Consider the following 17,725-nt stretch of genomic DNA (forward strand, 5'->3'; position numbering starts at 1 on the left):
ATAATAGCTCATCTCTTAGTGACTGGCTTCCTAAAACAGGTAGGCAATAGGAATGCATGGCTTAACAAGGGTGAAGTCTTCCTCATTTACCTACTGTACAAGTAACTGAATCAAGCATCAAGCAAACAACAATAAAGGTGAACCACAATGAACTTTTATTATGCTATTCCGCTCTATTGCTATCTCATTATGACTAAATAAATAATCTGACCTATCAGTCTGCCTACTTGAGAGTGTAAAATAAGTCACACTCATGTTATAAGCTACATTTCCTGGTTCCCACTCACAGGCCCACTCAGTCTGGTCTCTGGGCTGCAGTGTGATGTTTGTTTATAACATGGCTGTTCCTCTTCAGTATGAATCACTGGTTCTGACTATTCATGACCAGAGTGGTACCTAACGGCTCGATTCAATCCGTTGTCGCACAATTTACATTTGTTACTATGTTTGTCCAACTCTGAATCTGGTGTCCATGTTGTTGTGTTTGGCCAACACTGAATCTGGTGTCCATGTTGTTGTGTTTGGCCAACTCTGGATTTGGTGTCCATGTTGTTGTATTTGTCCAACTCTGAATCTGGTGTCCATGTTGTTGTGTTTGACCAACTCTGGATCTGGTGTCCATGTTGTTGTGTTTGACCAACTCTGGATCTGGTGTCCATGTTGTTGTGTTTGACCAACTCTGAATCTGGTGTCCATGTTGTTGTGTTTGGCCAACTCTGAATCTGGTGTCCATGTTGTTGTGCTTGACCAACTCTGAATCTGGTGTCCATGTTGTTGTGTTTGGCCAACTCTGGATCTGGTGTCCATGTTGTTGTGCTTGACCAACTCTGAATCTGGTGACCATGTTGTTGTGCTTGACCAACTCTGAATCTGGTGACCATGTTGTTGTGTTTGGTCAACTCTGGATCTGGTGTACATGTTGTTGTGTTTGGTCAACTCTGAATCTGGTGTCCATGTTGTTGTTTGGCCAACTCTGAATCTGGTGTACATGTTGTTGTGTTTGGCCAACTCTGAATCTGGTGTACATGTTGTTGTGTTTGGCCAACTCTGAATCTGATGTACATGTTGTTGTGTTTGGCCAACTCTGAATCTGGTGTCCATGTTGTTGTGTTTGGCCAACTCTGAATCTGATGTCCATGTTGTTGTGTTTGGCCAACTCTGAATCTGGTGACCATGTTGTTGTGTTTGGCCAACTCTGGATCTGGTGTACATGTTGTTGTTTGGCCAACTCTGAATCTGGTGTCCATGTTGTTGTGTTTGGCCAACTCTGAATCTGGTGTCCATGTTGTTGTATTTGGCCAACTCTGAATCTGGTGTCCATGTTGTTGTGTTTGGCCAACTCTGAATCTGGTGTCCATGTTGTTGTGTTTGGCCAACTCTGAATCTGGTGTCCATGTTGTTGTGTTTGGCCAACTCTGAATCTGGTGACCATGTTGTTGTGTTTGGCCAACTCTGGATCTGGTGTACATGTTGTTGTTTGGCCAACTCTGAATCTGGTGTCCATGTTGTTGTGTTTGGCCAACTCTGAATCTGGTGTCCATGTTGTTGTATTTGGCCAACTCTGAATCTGGTGTCCATGTTGTTGTGTTTGGCCAACTCTGAATCTGGTGTCCATGTTGTTGTGTTTGGCCAACTCTGAATCTGGTTACCATGATGTTGTATTTGGCCAACTCTGAATCTGGTGTCCATGTTGTTGTGTTAGGCCAACTCTGAATCTGGTTATCATGATGTTGTATTTGGCCAACTCTGGCCAACACTGAATCTGGTGTCCATGTTGTTGTGTTTGTCCAACTCTGAATCTGGTGTCCATGTTGTTGTGTTTGGCCAACTCTGAATCTGGTGTCCGTGTTGTTGTTTGTCCAACTCTGAATCTGGTGTCCATGTTGTTGTGTTTGTCCAACACTGAATCTGGTGTCCATGTTGTTGTTTGTCCAACTCTGAATCTGGTGTCCATGTTGTTGTGTTTGGCCAAATCTGAATCTGGTGACCATGTTGTTGTATTTGGCCAACTCTGGCCTGTCTGTCTGTGGGAGTGGAGGGGTATATGCATAGAAATATAATTATTAGAACAGACAGTCCCATCCAAGTCAGTTCTGTGATGGGTGGCCCGGTGGCCATAATGAATGTACCCATGCCAGGAAGTAATATAAAGTCATTCTATTTCTATGTGTATAGCTACCGTATGTACGTTCTGTATGTACTAAAGTCTACAGAAGACTCACGCTAGTCTACTCCTATTAGTAAATAGAAATATGAGTCAGTCTACAAGGTTCATGCTCATGACTTGACTATATATATATATATGTACGAACTATGTTCTTTTCCACACTTTATTCATCTCAATTTTTTTTTTCATCTCAATGTTTAAAATGGCTCACAATCTCATATTTTCTGTCCTCCGCCAATCAATGTCTTCCTGAGTACTGCTACCGTCCAACATGACATCCCCCGTTACTGTGCCACAGGAAGGAATAGTGTCCTCTTACACTCCACTGGGCACAGACGTCAATTCCACGTCTAGTCCACATTGGTTCAAAGTAATTTAATTGAAATGACACGTAATCAACGTTGATTCAACCTGTGTGTGCCCAGTGGGACTCCTCTGTCAGGCTTTCACAGTATGTATATTTTAAGTGCTACAGATGAAATGCTGGGGAAAGGTCCTGTTTATTGTCAGTTGTCCTTGTTAATACCAAGGCAATGTGTTAACACTCCCCTGAAGCTTCTGATTGGTCGGTTTAGTGAACTGTGATTGGCTTTCTGTCCAAGGAAGTAGTCACAGTTTCATCCAATCACACCACGTACATCCCTGATCCATCCAATCACGTCACGGCGTACATCCATATCGACGGTCCGTACCATCTCAGACCACTATGGGGGTGTCAGAGAAGACAGAACTAATAGACTCAGCCACAGACTTCTTCCTCCTTCCCTTCCCCAGTAACCCTCCCTCCTCATCCATCTCTCCCTGGTCCCCCTCCCCATCGTTGGGGTTCACCTTCCCGTTCAGCCCCTGTCCCAGCTCCTTGGGGTCGATGAAGGCCACGTGCCTTGGGTCAGTGTTGTTGACCAGGTCCTCATGGCTGGGTGTGGCGCTGAGCATGGAGGAGTGGATGGAGTCCTCGTGGTTCTTCTTGGGGCAGCAGAAGCATCTGCAGGGGGTCAGGTACAGGTAGATGAGCACTAGGACCACGCTGGTCAGGCAGCCCACCAGGGTGGTGTAGGCCGTGTTCAGGGCTTCGCCGTTGCCGTTCTCCGTGAAGTTATGCACCTTTGGGAATCGATAGGAATGGAGTTGATTTGAATTGAATTGTTATTTACATTTTTAGTAATTTTTCACTAATCCAGAGTGAATTGAATTGGTTTGAGCTGAATTGAATTGGTTTGAGCTGAATTGAATTGAATTGGTTTGAGCTGAATTGAATTGGTTTGAGCTGAATTGAATTGGTTTGAGCTGAATTGAATTGAATTGGTTTGAGCTGAATTGAATTGAATTGGTTTGAGCTGAATTGAATTGGTTTGAGCTGAATTGAATTGGTTTGAGCTGAATTGAATTGGTTTGAGCTGAATTATCCCCCAAGGGGAAATTAAGATGTCACAGGATCATTGGACATACAACATTACAACACACAACACATATACATTATGAAACAGTATCCAACATACCTTGAGCAGCACGTAGAGCGTCTCGTTGAGGGCTTCGCTCACAGCGTAGCATGTGTACGTCCCCGAGTCCTCCGGCTTCACCGGGCCGATCTGGAGACTACCGTCAGGAAGCACCTTGGCTGTCTGATTAAGGCCTTCCGTCACCACTACATCACCAGGCATCACCCAGGTCTTAGACAGATCTCTGTGTTTAGTATCACAGCGCAAGATCAGCGTCTGTTCCAGCCAAGCTTCCTCGTCCGCCTCGTAGAACGTACTACAGTTCATGTAGTCTCTGTTCAGGTCGAAGACCCCCACCCTGCTTTTCTGGGACCCGGGGAGATAGCAGCTGTACTCGTCTTTAAAGTCCAGGGCTGAGTTGAGCCGGCGGAGGTGCCAGTGGGCCAGGAGACTATATAGGCTACAGTCACAGATCAGAGGGTTGTTGTGGAAGTAGAGGCCGTTCTTTATCCAGGCAGGCAGCACCTGCAGCTCCTCAATGGGTGGAACCTATATTAGATTAAAATGTTTATGTCCTCAATGAGTAAGTAAATTTTGCAGCAATAACATATAAAAACCCAATGAACATACAAAGTAATTGATAAAAACACCACATACAATGTAAAAACATTATATGATGCACCGTCACTAAACATTAGATTACATTGTGCAAAAAATACAGGTAAAAGATGCTATGCACATGGGTCTTTCTATAAATAATGGGGCCAAATGTGTGACATTGGGATCAAATTTTCAAAATGGTTTGAAACAAAAAAAAATGCAGTTCCACATATGTACTTAGAGGAATTTAATATGCAAATTGGCACACCTATACAAAAACATAGGCCTAGGATTATACACACATACAATTATCTGTAAAGTTGCCTCAGTTGAGCACTGAATTTTAAACACAGATTCAACCACAAAGACCTAGGAAGTTTTCCAATGCGTCTCAAAGAAGGGCACCTATTGGTAGATGGGTAACAATATAAAAAGCAAATACTAAATATCCCTTTGAGCATAGTAAAGTTATTAATTACACTTTGGATGATGTATTAACACACCCAGTCACTACAAACATACAGGCGTCCTTCCTAACTCAGTTGCCAGAGAAGAAGGAAACCGCTCAGGGATTTCATCATGAGGTCAGTGGTGATTTTAAAACAGTTTCAGAGTCTAATGACTGTGATGGGAGAAAACTGAGGATGGATCAACAACATTGTAGTTACTCCACAATACTAACCTAATTGACAGAGTGAAAAGAAGGAGGCCTGTACAGAATAAAAATATTCCTTAACATGCATCCTGTTTGCAACAAGGCACTAAAGTAATACTGCAAAAAATGTGGCAAAACAATTAACTTTTTGTCTTGAATACAAAGTGTTATGTTTGGGTCAAATCCAATACAACACATTACTGAGTACCACTCTCCATATTTTCTAGCACAATGTTGGCTGCATCATGTTAAGGGTATGCTTGTAATCACTAAGGACTGGGGAGTTCTTCAGGATAAAAAATAAATGGAATGGAGATAAGCAGGAAAAATCCTAGAGGAAAACCTGGTTCAGTCTGCTCAGATGAATTCACTTTTCAGCAGGACAATAAGCTAAAACAGAAGGACATATCTACACTGGAGTTGCTTACCCGGAAGACAGCGGGCCGAGTTACATTTTACATTACATTTAAGTCATTTAGCAGACGCTCTTATCCAGAGCGACTTACAAGTTAATTTTTACCTTTATTTAACCAGGCAAGTCAGTTAAGAACACATTCTTATTCTTATTCAATGACGGCCTGGGAACAGTGGGTTAACTGCCTGTTCAGGGGCAGAACGACAGATTTGTACCTTGTCGGCTCGGGGGTTTGAACTCACAACCTTCCGGTTACTAGTCCAACGCTCTAACCACTAGGCTACCCTGCCGCCCCGTTACAGTGGCCGAGTTACAGTTTTGACTTAAATCTGCTTGAAAACCTATGGCAAGACCTGAAAATGGTTGTCTAGCAATGATCAACAACCAATTTGACAGAGTTTCAAGAATTTTGAAAAGAATAGTGGGCAAATATTGCACAATCCAGGTGTGGAAAGCTCTTAGAGAATTACCCAGAAACACACACAGCTGTAATGACTGTCAAAGGTGCTTCTAGAAAGTATTGATTCAGGGGTGTGAATACCTATGTAAATTAGATATTTCTATATTTCATTTTCAATAAATTTGCAAACATTTCTAAAAACATGTTTTCACTTTGTCATTATGGGGTATTGTGTGTAGATGGGTGAGAAAACAAACCTATTTAATCTATTTTGAATTCACAACACAACAAAATGTTGAATAAGTCAACGGGTAGGGATATTTTCTGAAGGCCCTGTACATCCTTTAAGTTTAGGTTCATACAGACATTAGCAATTCAAATGCAAGGACCTGTAGGGACATTTTAAGCACGTAGGACCTAATATAAACTGAACAACAAAAAGAAACACAACAAGAAACAATTCCAAAGATTTTACTGAGTTACAGTTCATAGAAGGAAATCAATCAATTTAAATAAATGCATTAGGCCCACATGACTGGGCAGGGGCGCAGCCATGGGCGGGCCTGGGAGGGCATACCACTTGGGAGCCAGGTCCACCCACTAGGGAGCCAGGCCCAGCCAATCAGAATGAGTTTTTCCCTGCAAAGGAAAACAGAAATAGTACTCAGCAACCCCTCTCCCCCTCCTAGCGGTTCCTGGAGAAGTGAGTATACTCTAACTTTGCCAGAAATGTCCAAAACGGCCCACCCGGTGAAGGAAATGCTCCCTGAGTGAAAGTCTATGAGAAAAAGTGACACACTTAGAATGACCTAAAATGATCAAAGAACATATCGGTATATATTTTGTGTAGTTACCCATTAAATCAAGTGCACATGCACCTATTTTTATATTTACCTTTATTTAAGGAGGCAAGTCCATCTTGTCCTGACAAAATATCCCGTTTTACTACGGGAACGTTATTTTTCCAAAAATGAAAATACTGCCCCCTAGTCACAAAAGGTTAAGAACACATTCTTATTTTCAATGACGGCCTAGGAACAGTGGGTTAACTGCCTTGTTCAGGGGCAGAACGACAGATTTGTACCCTGTCAGCTCGGGGATTCGAAACGTGCAACTTTTCAGTTACTCGTCCAACGGTCTAACCACTAGGCTCCCCTGCCGCCCCAGGTCTTCAGCGGGCATTGGGTATACTCACTTCTTAATCCCTACCATGAGTATCAAAGTAGTATAGTGCAAATCAAATCAAATCAAATGTATTTATATAGCCCTTCGTACATCAGCTGATATCTCAAAGTGCTGTACAGAAACCCAGCCTAAAACTCCAAACAGCAAGCAATGCAGGTGTAGAAGCACGGTAACCATTATCCTCTTAACCATTATCCTGTGGCGGTATATGCTGTACCTTATCAATTGATAAAGCTGACGGAACAGATCTGAATGTTTAGTTTAAAATGTTCATCACATTTCAGGGCACCGCGGTAAAGACTTTATCCAAATGTTCCAAAATGCAATTAGCGGGAAAACACCTTTCTAAAATGGGCCTCACACCTGAGGGGCGGTTTCATGGACAGAGATAGAAATATCAGTTTGAAATTTTGAAAGAGGTGAAATTAAAGATGCCACAACTATCATTGGTTACTAGGATAATGGTTACGAGGATAATGGTTACGAGGATAATGGTTACCATGATAATGGTTACCCGGATAATGGTTACTAGGATCATGGTTACCAGGATAATGGTTATGAGGATAATGGTTACCATGATAATGGTTACTAGGATAATGGTTACTAAGATACTGGTTACCATGATAATGTTTACTAGGTTATTGGTTACTGGGATAATGGTTACTAGGATAATGGTTACTAGGATAATGGTTACGAGGATACTGGGCACTGTGATAATGGTTACTATCATAATGGTTATGAGGATAATGGTTGTGAGGATAATGGTTACCAGGATAATGGTCACTAGGATAATGGTTACGAGGATAACAGTTACTAGAATAATGGTTACGAGGATAACGGTTACTAGGATAATGTCTTTAACGGCTGCTAGACAATGAAAGGAAGAGAACCAACGGGAGAAAGCATATGAGAAAGTCTTCACATGAGATGAGAGTTAGCTAAACAAATGGATTGAGGCAAATAATCATGATATCATTCTGCCAGGTAGACATACTGCAAGCTACTTTGTAGTTAACATTTAATAGAGAAGGTTTTTGTGTAAGCCATTTCCATTAAAATGTTATTTTGATGAATTTATTCATACTATTTCATCTTTCCACAATATATAGTCCCAAAACAAATCTAGGGTTGGTACCCAAGCCGGCTGGTCGTTCGTTTGGTTCGGTTGCCAGAGATGCGACCCAGTCGTTCAGTCTTTTTGTTCTGCATCTATATGGACCCAGTCGTTCGTTTTTAATATTCCTTTGCCATACTGGCTGGCAACATTCTTAACCCTTGCTTGCTAGCTAGCCAATTACGGCTAACTTACAGTCACATTAAACAGTGCAGACAATAACAACAGTAGCTTCATTTGTTTAAGCTGTTTTCTAGTGACATTTATTTGGATGCATCCATAACAATGCGCTAATGAGGTGTGATTTCACCTGGCATAGAAAATGTGCTCTCTGGTCAGGACACTGTTGTTCAGAGGCCAACGACACAGAAAACACAATCACTTCAAACTGAAGCTGGAAAGACTGCAAACTAGCTGCACTTCGTTTCATTTGACCTTTTTTCAATTGACATTTCTTTGTATGTATCCATAAAAATAATGCCTGCTGATTCATGATTTCAACTGGCTGAGAAAAGCTGTCTGCCTGTCTGTCTCGTCCTGACTCCCGACACGCTCGTTACTATGGGACAGCTGGAGATCGAATTTGAATACAGAAACAATGTTTCAAATGTCAGAGAGACAGACATGTTTATACAAATCTCCGCTGTTGAAAACCAAATGTTAGTCTAAAAGAAATGTGAGATAATGTCTACAAGCTTTTTATAGTGGAGATCAAGGTTATAAATTGCCTGGCTGGGCTGATGACACAGTGGATTATGCAGTCAGATGGAACAGAGTAAATAGGCATTTTAAACTTCATAGATTTAGCCGGTGGTAACTTGTGGAATAGACACCCGGTGGAATGCGCTTTTAACCAATCAGCATTCAGGATTAGACCCTGCCTTTGTGTAAATAGACTACTTCAAGCCCCTTGGAATTGTTTTAAATTGCAGGTGTAACATGGAACCAGAATGTATTTGTCATGTTATTTCATTACTAGATCATATTGTGTATAAATTCACTAGGATATGTCATTTGTTGTCATTATACTTAGAATAAATAAATAAGAATAGGGGTTGGTGTTGCGCGATAATATATTCTACACAAGTACGCACAGTAGACTCTGTGTCCAACTGAAACATATAACATATGAAAACATGAGCTCATTACCTTAATGCTTTCTCTGTTAATTAAACCTCACAAGACCCTGCTGTAAATCAAGCAGACAACAACAGATGATCAACCTCAATTTGTTGGAAATATTAGATCCAATGTGAATACAGTCACAACTGTCTTCACCGGTGAAAGGAATGAGACACCAAAACATCCTGGACTCAAACACCTTCCCCCCAGGCACCTCCCAGGCACGTGGGTTGTAGTGGCAACCGCTGTCTGTCATTCAGAGAATTCCTTCCTGGATCAGATGTTGATGTGTTGAAAATATCACGCATTATTAAACACGCTCAACACCAAATGCGCATTCAACAAATATTATACATAAATTATTGAAGAACTGGGTAAATAACAGTATCGATTTAAGGTTTTAAGTTTCACGGTTAAGGTGACATTTTTGGTTAGAAGCATTCGATTTTGCAATCACATACATTTTGGGGCATTTGTGTGCCCATGAAAACGCTGTTCACCTGATAACATGAGACACGAAATGTTAAGTAGTAACACTGCATTTCTGAGATCTCTGTACAAAAAAACTGTCAGACAGATAGATCCAGGATTCAATGTCAATTTTTTACCTTTATTTTACTAGGCAAGTCAGTTAAGAACAAATTATTATGAATTCAATGACGGCCTAGGAACAGTGGGTTAACTGCCTGTTCAGGGGCAGAACAACAGATTTGTACATTTCAGCTCGGGGATTTGAACTTGCAACACTTTCGGTTACTAGTCCAACGCTCTAACCACTAGGCTACGCTGCCGCCCCTCCACTCTAACCACTAGGCTACCCTGCCGCCCCTCCACTCTAACCACTAGGCTACGCTGCCGCCCCTCCACTCTAACCACTAGGCTACGCTGCCGCCCCTCCACTCTAACCACTAGGCTACCCTGCCGCCCCTCCACTCTAACCACTAGGCTACACTGCCGCCCCTCCACTCTAACCACTAGGCTACCCTGCCGCCCCTCCGCTCTAACCACTAGGCTACCCTGCCGCCCCTCCGCTCTAACCACTAGGCTACCCTGCCGCCCCTCCGCTCTAACCACTAGGCTACCCTGCCGCCCCTCCACTCTAACCACTAGGCTACCCTGCAGCCCCTCCGCTCTAACCACTAGGCTACCCTGCCGCCCCTCCGCTCTAACCACTAGGCTACCCTGCCGCCCCTCCGCTCTAACCACAAGGCCACCCTGCCGCCCCTCCACTCTAACCACTAGGCTACGCTGCCGCCCCTCCACTCTAACCACTAGGCTACCCTGCCGCCCCTCCACTCTAACCACTAGGCTACGCTGCCGCCCCTCCACTCTAACCACTAGGCTACCCTGCCGCCCCTCCACTCTAACCACTAGGCTACCCTGCCGCCCCTCCACTCTAACCACTAGGCTACGCTGCCGCCCCTCCACTCTAACCACTAGGCTACCCTGCCGCCCCTCCACTCTAACCACTAGGCTACCCTGCCGCCCCTCCACTCTAACCACTAGGCTACCCTGCCGCCCCTCCACTCTAACCACTAGGCTACCCTGCCGCCCCTCCACTCTAACCACTAGGCTACGCTGCCGCCCCTCCACTCTAACCACTAGGCTACGCTGCCGCCCCTCCACTCTAACCACTAGGCTACCCTGCCGCCCCTCCACTCTAACCACTAGGCTACGCTGCCGCCCTCCACTCTAACCACTAGGCTACCCTGCCGCCCCTCCACTCTAACCACTAGGCTACCCTGCCGCCCCTCCACTCTAACCACTAGGCTACGCTGCCGCCCTCCACTCTAACCACTAGGCTACCCTGCCGCCCCTCCACTCTAACCACTAGGCTACGCTGCCGCCCTCCACTCTAACCACTAGGCTACCCTGCCGCCCCTCCACTCTAACCACTAGGCTACGCTGCCGCCCCTCCACTCTAACCACTAGGCTACGCTGCCGCCCCTCCACTCTAACCACTAGGCTACGCTGCCGCCCCTCCACTCTAACCACTAGGTACGCTGCCGCCCCTCCACTCTAACCACTAGGCTACCCTGCCGCCCCTCCACTCTAACCACTAGGCTACGCTGCCGCCCCTCCACTCTAACCACTAGACTACGCTGCCTCCCCTCCACTCTAACCACTAGGCTACCTGCCACCTCTACACTCTAACCACTAGGCTACCCTGCCGCCCCTCCACTCTAACCACTAGGCTACCCTGCCACCCCTCCACTCTAACCACTAGGCTACGCTGCCGCCCCTCCACTCTAACCACTAGGCTACCCTGCCGCCCCTCCACTCTAACCACTAGGCTACGCTGCCGCACCTCCAACTCTAACCACTAGGCTACGCTGCCTCCCCAGGTGGATTATACTTACATAAATGCAAGGACAGAAAGTTAGGTATTATGTCACACGATTTTGGACAAATCCGTCAAGACACCAACCATGAGAAAGTGTTAAACACAGGTTTTAAATCAATTTGTGAATTGTATTGAATATAGCTAAGCTCCCAATTTATATCTTAATGTCGGCAGATCGGCAGATTATTAGCAATGAATTATAAACAGCTGTAACAAGTTGTCTAATGTAGGAAATCCTCACCCTAGTTTATAGAAAGACCCACTTACACTTCACATTATTATTTAATATAGATGTATGAACCTTGATCCTGTTGGAGGAGATGTCCATCAGGCTGAGTTTCTCCAGGCGGGTCTTGTCCTTGACCAGTTCCAGGGGGAAGCGTGAGATCATGTTCTGGGACAGGTAGAGTTTCTGCAGGCTGTGGAGACCCTGGAAGGCTGAGCGGTCAATCTGAGATATACGGTTGTTGTACAGCAACAGCACCTGCAAATAATATGGAAATATGGATTTTGTAATTATGGAAATTGTACATTTTATCAAATAATTCAGCTGGTACTACAGTACCAGTCAAAAAGTTTGGACACACCTACTCATTCAAGGGTTTTTCTTTCTTTTTACTATTATCTACATTGTAGAATAATAGTGAAGATACCACAACTATGAAATAACACATACGGAATCACGTAGTAACCAAAAAAGTGTTAAACAATTCAAATTATATTTTAGACTTGAGAATTTTTAAAGTAGCCACCCTTTGCCTTGATGATAGCTTTGCACAATCTTGGCATTATTTCAACCAGCTTCATGAGGAATGGTTTTCCAACAGTCTTGAAGGAGTTCCCACATATGCTGAGCACTTGTTGGCTGCTTTTCCTTTCCTCTGTGGTCCAACTCATCCCAAACCATTTCAATTGGGTTGAGGGCTGGTGATTGTGGAGGCCAGGTCATCTGATGCAGCACTCCATCACTCTCTTTGGTCAAATAGCCCTTACACTGCCTGGAGGTGTGTTTTGGGTCATTGTCCTGTTGAAAAACAAATGACAGTCCCACTAAACGCAAACCAGATGAGATGGCGTATCCCTGCATAATGTTGTTTTAGCCATGATGGTGCCTTGAATTCTAACTAAATCACAGTGACAGTGTCACCAGCAAAGCGCCCCCACACCATCACACCTCCTCCACCATGCTTCACGGTGGGAACCACACATCCGGAGATCATCCATTCACCTACTCTGCGTCTTACAAAGACACTGCAGTTGGACACAAAAATCTCAAAGTTGGACTCTTCAGACCAAAGGGCAGATTTCCACCGGTCTCATGTCCATTGCTTGTGTTTCTTGACCCAAGCAAATCTCTTCTTCTTATTGGTGTCCTTTAGTAGTGGTTTATTTACAGCAATTATAATTTATCTTCTGCAGCAGAGGTAACTCTGGGTCTTCCTTTCCTGTGGCTGTCCTCATGAGCGCTTGATCGTTTTTGTGACTGAACTTGAAGAAATGTTAAAAGTTCATGAAATTTTCCGCATTGACTGACATTCATGTCAAGTAATGACAGACTGTCGTTTCTCTTTGGTTATTTGAGCTGTTCTTGCCATAATATGGACTTGTTTTTTTACCAAACAGGGCTCTCTTCTGTTTACCACCCCTACCTTGTCACAACACAACTGATTGGCTCAAACGCATTAAGAAGTAAAGAAATACCACAAATTTACTTTTAACAAGGTACACCTGTTAAATGAAATGCATTCCAGGTGACTACCTCATGAAACTGGCTGAGAGTGACAAGAGTGTGCAAAGCTATCATGAAGGCAAAGGGTGGCTATTTTAAAGAATCTCAAGTATAAAATACATTTTGATTTGTTTAACACTTTTTTGGTTACCACATGATTCCATGTGTGTTATTTCATAGTTTTGATGTCTTCACTATTATTCTACAATGTAGAAAATGTAGAATCCTTGAATGAGTACGTGTGTCCAAACTTTTGACAGAATTGTAAAAACAACTATCTCTCTCTGTCTCTTTATCGCGCTCTCTCTATCTCTCTCTCTCTCTGTCTCTTTATCGCGCTCTCTCTATCTCTCTCCTAAATCTCTCTCTCTCTCTGTCTCTCTCTCTATCTCTCTGTCTCTCTCTCTCTCTCCATCTCTCTATCTCTCTCTCTCTCTCTCTCTCTGTCTGACTCTTTATCTTTCTTTCACTGTCTCGTCTCAGTCTGTCTGTCGCTCTCTCTCTCTCTATCTGTTTCTCCTTCTCTCTCTCTCTCAATTCAAACGGCTTTATTGGCATGGGAAACATGGGAAACATGGGAAACATGGGAAACCTGGGAAACATGGGAAACCTGGGAAACATGGGAAACCTGGGAAACCTGGGAAACATGGGAAACCTGGGAAACATGGGAAACATGGGAAACATGGGAAACATGGGAAACATGGGAAACATGGGAAACATTGCCAAAGCAAGTGAAGCAAAAAAAAGCAATGAAAAAACAAAAACAAAGACAACAACATTAACAGTAAACATTATACACACAAATAGTTCCAAGAGAATAGCAACGTTAAAAATAATAAATTATACTTTTTCTATTAGCAGTTTAAAATGCTACATAAGAGATGTACAGTGGTGTGACAATGTGCTAATAGTAGAATGGAAGAATGACGGGGGGGGGATAAATATAGGTTATATTACATTGGTGTTTCTGACTCACTGGTTGACCTTTTGTTGTGGAAGCAAGTCACACATTTTGCTGCTGGGATTGCACACTGCTGTATTTCACCTAACAGATATGGAAGTTTGTCAGAATGTGATTTGTGTTCGAAATTCTTTGCTGGTCTGTGTAATCTGAGGGAAATATGTGTCTCTAATTATGATCATATATTTGGCAGAAGGTTAGGATGTTATCTCTCTCTCTCTCTCACCTCCAGCTGCCCCAACGGTTCGAAGATGAACTCGTCCAGCTGTCGCAGGTCGTTGGAGGACAGGTCCAGGTAGCGCAGGTGTTTGACGTAGACGAAGGCCTCGGAGGAGAGGAAGTGAAGGCCGTTGTGACTGAGTAGGAGGTTGTGGAGTTTGGTGAGTTTCACCGTGGTCCACTCAGCCCTCAGCCGGGAGACGTCGTTGTAGCTGAGGTCCAGGACGGCCGTGTAGAGAGGCAGGCCAGTGGGCACTGTGGTCAGGTTCATCTTGGAACAGCTCACAATGTTACTGGCACAGATGCAGGTCTTGTGGCAGTTGAGGGTTGAGGCTACCGCCCCAGACGGGAACCAGACGAGGGCCAGGGAGAGGAAGAGGTACAAGGCCCATCGAACCTGGACCCTCCTCAGACTGGGAGAGGGAGAGGGAGAGGCAGAGGCAGATGGAGAGGGCTCTGGCAGGGCGTCTGCTCTGTGTGGAGGCAACATGCTAGTTGTTGGTGTGTTATTGTTATTTAAGGAGCAGAACTTCCTGTATTATGGTTCGCTTCCTACACAGCATGGAGCAGCAGCTGGTGGAATCCCTGGCATCGCTTAATTGAGGTCTGAAAGAAAAGCAAACCAACTATTGTTGTTGTAAACAGAGACGGCTGTATCAATGCATTCACATTTTAAAGGTCCAATAGAGTCATATAATATTAATATACAATAATTTCTGGGTAACAATTAAGGACCTTACTGTGATTGTTTTCAATTCAAATGGTGTGAAAAATAAACAAAAATAGCTTCTTAGCAAAGAGCAATTTCTCAAGCTAGAATTTTATTAGGACTGTCTGGAGAAGAAAACAGGGAATTAGCTGTTATTGGCAGAGAGGTTTGGAACACTATTTTGTATTGGTCTATTAACTAATTTACTGCCAGGCAGGTCTAATCTCCATCCCACCAAAACAGGCTGAAATCTCAGGTGGTCTTTTCAAACTGCTCTTACACTAAAAAGGCCATTATCATCATTTTCAACGTCAGTTGCCTTTAAAGGGGCAATCTGCAGTTGCTTCATCCATTCTTTGCTTCTGAATTAATTAAATGTACCCATTGATTCTTGAAGAATATAACTTATGTCTCGTGAGCTTTGTTCAACTGTCATACGCCCCATCAGAACCTAAAATATAAGCTTTTTTTCACTCCAATGATTGTAAACAAAACAAAATGTAAACAAAACACTGTATAGTCTAAAAACATGGTTCAAACTATAGTGTTGATATCATGGATGGTCAGTCCTTGTGTCCGTAGCTATGTCTATTCGTTTGAGAGTGGTTACATTTCTCCAGCCCCAATCCCTCAGTTTTTTTTACCCGAAACAAGGGGGAGGAAAAACGTTTTGTTTCAAATGCTGATTGACGCTTTAACAAATCGTTTGTTAGTAAATATATTAGTTTCTACATGCACAGTGCTGGTGAATTCAATGTTGCATTGCTCCATTCCATTTGATCCAAAACACAGCAATGGATCAATTCATGGAAATGTTGATAAATTATAAATGATGTATCCTACCTTCACTTCAGATCAGATTAAGCCATTTTCTGAAATTAAATCCATCCGCTACCAAATCGGACACGTCTGTTTATAATTTGCACCTCGTTTTAGTCCCTTACAGTAATAGTCTATCCAATGTAAAGACAAGAAGTGGGATGCCTGGCGAAAAAAAGAGAGCGCTGGAGAAATCCTTCCTTGCTCCCAGATCCTGACAACACACTGCTCCGCGCCGCATCCAAAACTCGGTATAAAATTACGCAAGGATAAGATTATGTAGAAATGTAAGAACACATGTCCTTGTTGGACCGGTGGCACTCACCCAACCTGAATTAATGACAGAGATCAATTCAACGCCAGGTATTCTGATGATGTATTATGTTCCCGAGGACAAGTGGTCTGGTCAGCCAAGCGACGGCCTTCGATTCCTTACGTCTTCTGCAGCAAACCAGTGCGTTTTCTCTTCATGAGTCGCATTGTCAGCAGCATCTCTGCGAGCTGAGGTGGTGAATCATGGGAGCGCATGAGCAGTCTTGTCTTGCTAGAAGAAATTGTTCGTGTTTTTTTCTTATTCATAATACTCCAGTCTGTGTAGTGTCACTGCTGCCCACAGCAACTGGCCGACTTTTGTAGACGTATTCATTTTTTCTCCAATACTAGACCAACAATGACTGGTGGCCAACACTCACACTGCTATACTAGTGATACCCACTCCATAAAATCCCTATTTTAGCCTACGTATTGTGATAATCGGTTGTTTGATCTATAACCTGTTAGCGCGTACGCCCGGCGACCGTGATATATTGGCCTAAAGGCCGAGACAATAAGAAGACACAGTGGCAGAATAAATTCAACCACACCTTTGTTTCATCACAAAACCGGATAGCAACCTCTGTCCAGTGAAGTCCACGAAGCCTTTTACATGTACAGTAACATACAGTACATGACCTACAGCATGGTCAAGCAAGTTAATGTTTCCGATATTTTAGGACCGCTAATCAACTATTGATTTAGATCCACAGAGAGTTACCGCAAGTCACATACAAAACAGGAGCTGCTTACCGCAAGTCACATACAAAACAGGAGCTGCCTCCACTATTCCAGCAGCATTTCAACTTCAACATTTCAACATCATCAAATCCCCTCTGCTCAGTCTAATACAGGGACAACTAAAATATACCCCAAACTATTTAGTCCAATAAGATAAATATGATGTGGCTGTCCATGGTTCTGATTTCTGTGTGCGTGTGTGCACGTGTTTGTGCAAGTAGAAAAAAACATGTTGACTCACCCTACTTGTGAAGAAACACCAATGCCTTTCCTTCTCTCTTTCAAGTTGATAAAATGGCCTGTCACTCTGTCATACACTACCTGCTATTATTTGTTGTTGTCCTTGGCTACTTGGCTAAAATGCTTGCTCGCTAGTCTAAGTTCCATTCATGGGCAACTTTAGCTAGTTAAAATTATCCTTCTACATCTAGCTACATATTGAACTAACATCCTCTCAGGCCAGGGGCTCAACAATGTATGAATGGTTGGATCAGAATCACTGCTATAACCACTGGCCAGAACGGGGAAATAAAACCACAAGTCCTCATCTCTATCTCCATCCATGGCTAATTTAGGAAAAGGTCCCATTTTGTCTAACAAGCCACCAGAGAACAACACCACAACGAGACGCAACAATTTTCTATTTTTTTCTGTCAATGACATCTGCCCTCAATGGGATTTGATAGGAGTAAAGCCAAATCCAAGATTGCTTCCCTTCACACTTTTTTTCTTGGTGTGCCAGAACCATTCACAGTTGAGCTCAACTCAAGTTAAGCTCAACGCTGATTGGCAAA

The 17,725-nt window shown here is 43.4% G+C and overlaps 1 protein-coding gene across 1 annotated transcript; it reads right to left on the bottom strand.

Moving 5' to 3' along the window:
* Nucleotides 1-132: 132 nt before the first annotated feature.
* amigo1 (adhesion molecule with Ig-like domain 1) lies at nt 133-16,333 on the bottom strand. The gene is made up of 5 exons (XM_064956245.1): nt 15,903-16,333; nt 14,358-14,956; nt 11,743-11,925; nt 3,667-4,155; nt 133-3,271 (listed from the first exon to the last, which is right to left on the bottom strand). The coding sequence occupies exons 2-5, from the start codon at nt 14,838-14,840 to the stop codon at nt 2,864-2,866; spliced, it is 1,563 nt and encodes a 520-aa protein (XP_064812317.1). The 5' UTR covers nt 14,841-14,956; nt 15,903-16,333; the 3' UTR covers nt 133-2,863.
* Nucleotides 16,334-17,725: the final 1,392 nt, after the last annotated feature.

The sequence above is a fragment of the Oncorhynchus masou genome, chromosome 33, assembly GCF_036934945.1.
Source record: "Oncorhynchus masou masou isolate Uvic2021 chromosome 33, UVic_Omas_1.1, whole genome shotgun sequence".
NCBI classification, from domain to species: Eukaryota; Metazoa; Chordata; class Actinopteri; order Salmoniformes; family Salmonidae; genus Oncorhynchus; species Oncorhynchus masou.

What these genes read in the sequence shown, in the direction of transcription:
- amigo1 (XM_064956245.1), bottom strand. Translation starts at nt 14,840, where the DNA reads ATGTTGCCTCCACACAGAGCAGACGCCCTGCCAGAGCCCTCTCCATCT. An exon ending in TCTCCTCCAACAGGATCAAG is followed by an intron (nt 4,156 to 11,742) that starts GTTCATACATCT and finishes AATCTAATATAG; the next exon opens with GTTCCACCCATTGAGGAGCT. An exon ending in CGCTCTACGTGCTGCTCAAG is followed by an intron (nt 3,272 to 3,666) that starts GTATGTTGGATA and finishes CGATTCCCAAAG; the next exon opens with GTGCATAACTTCACGGAGAA.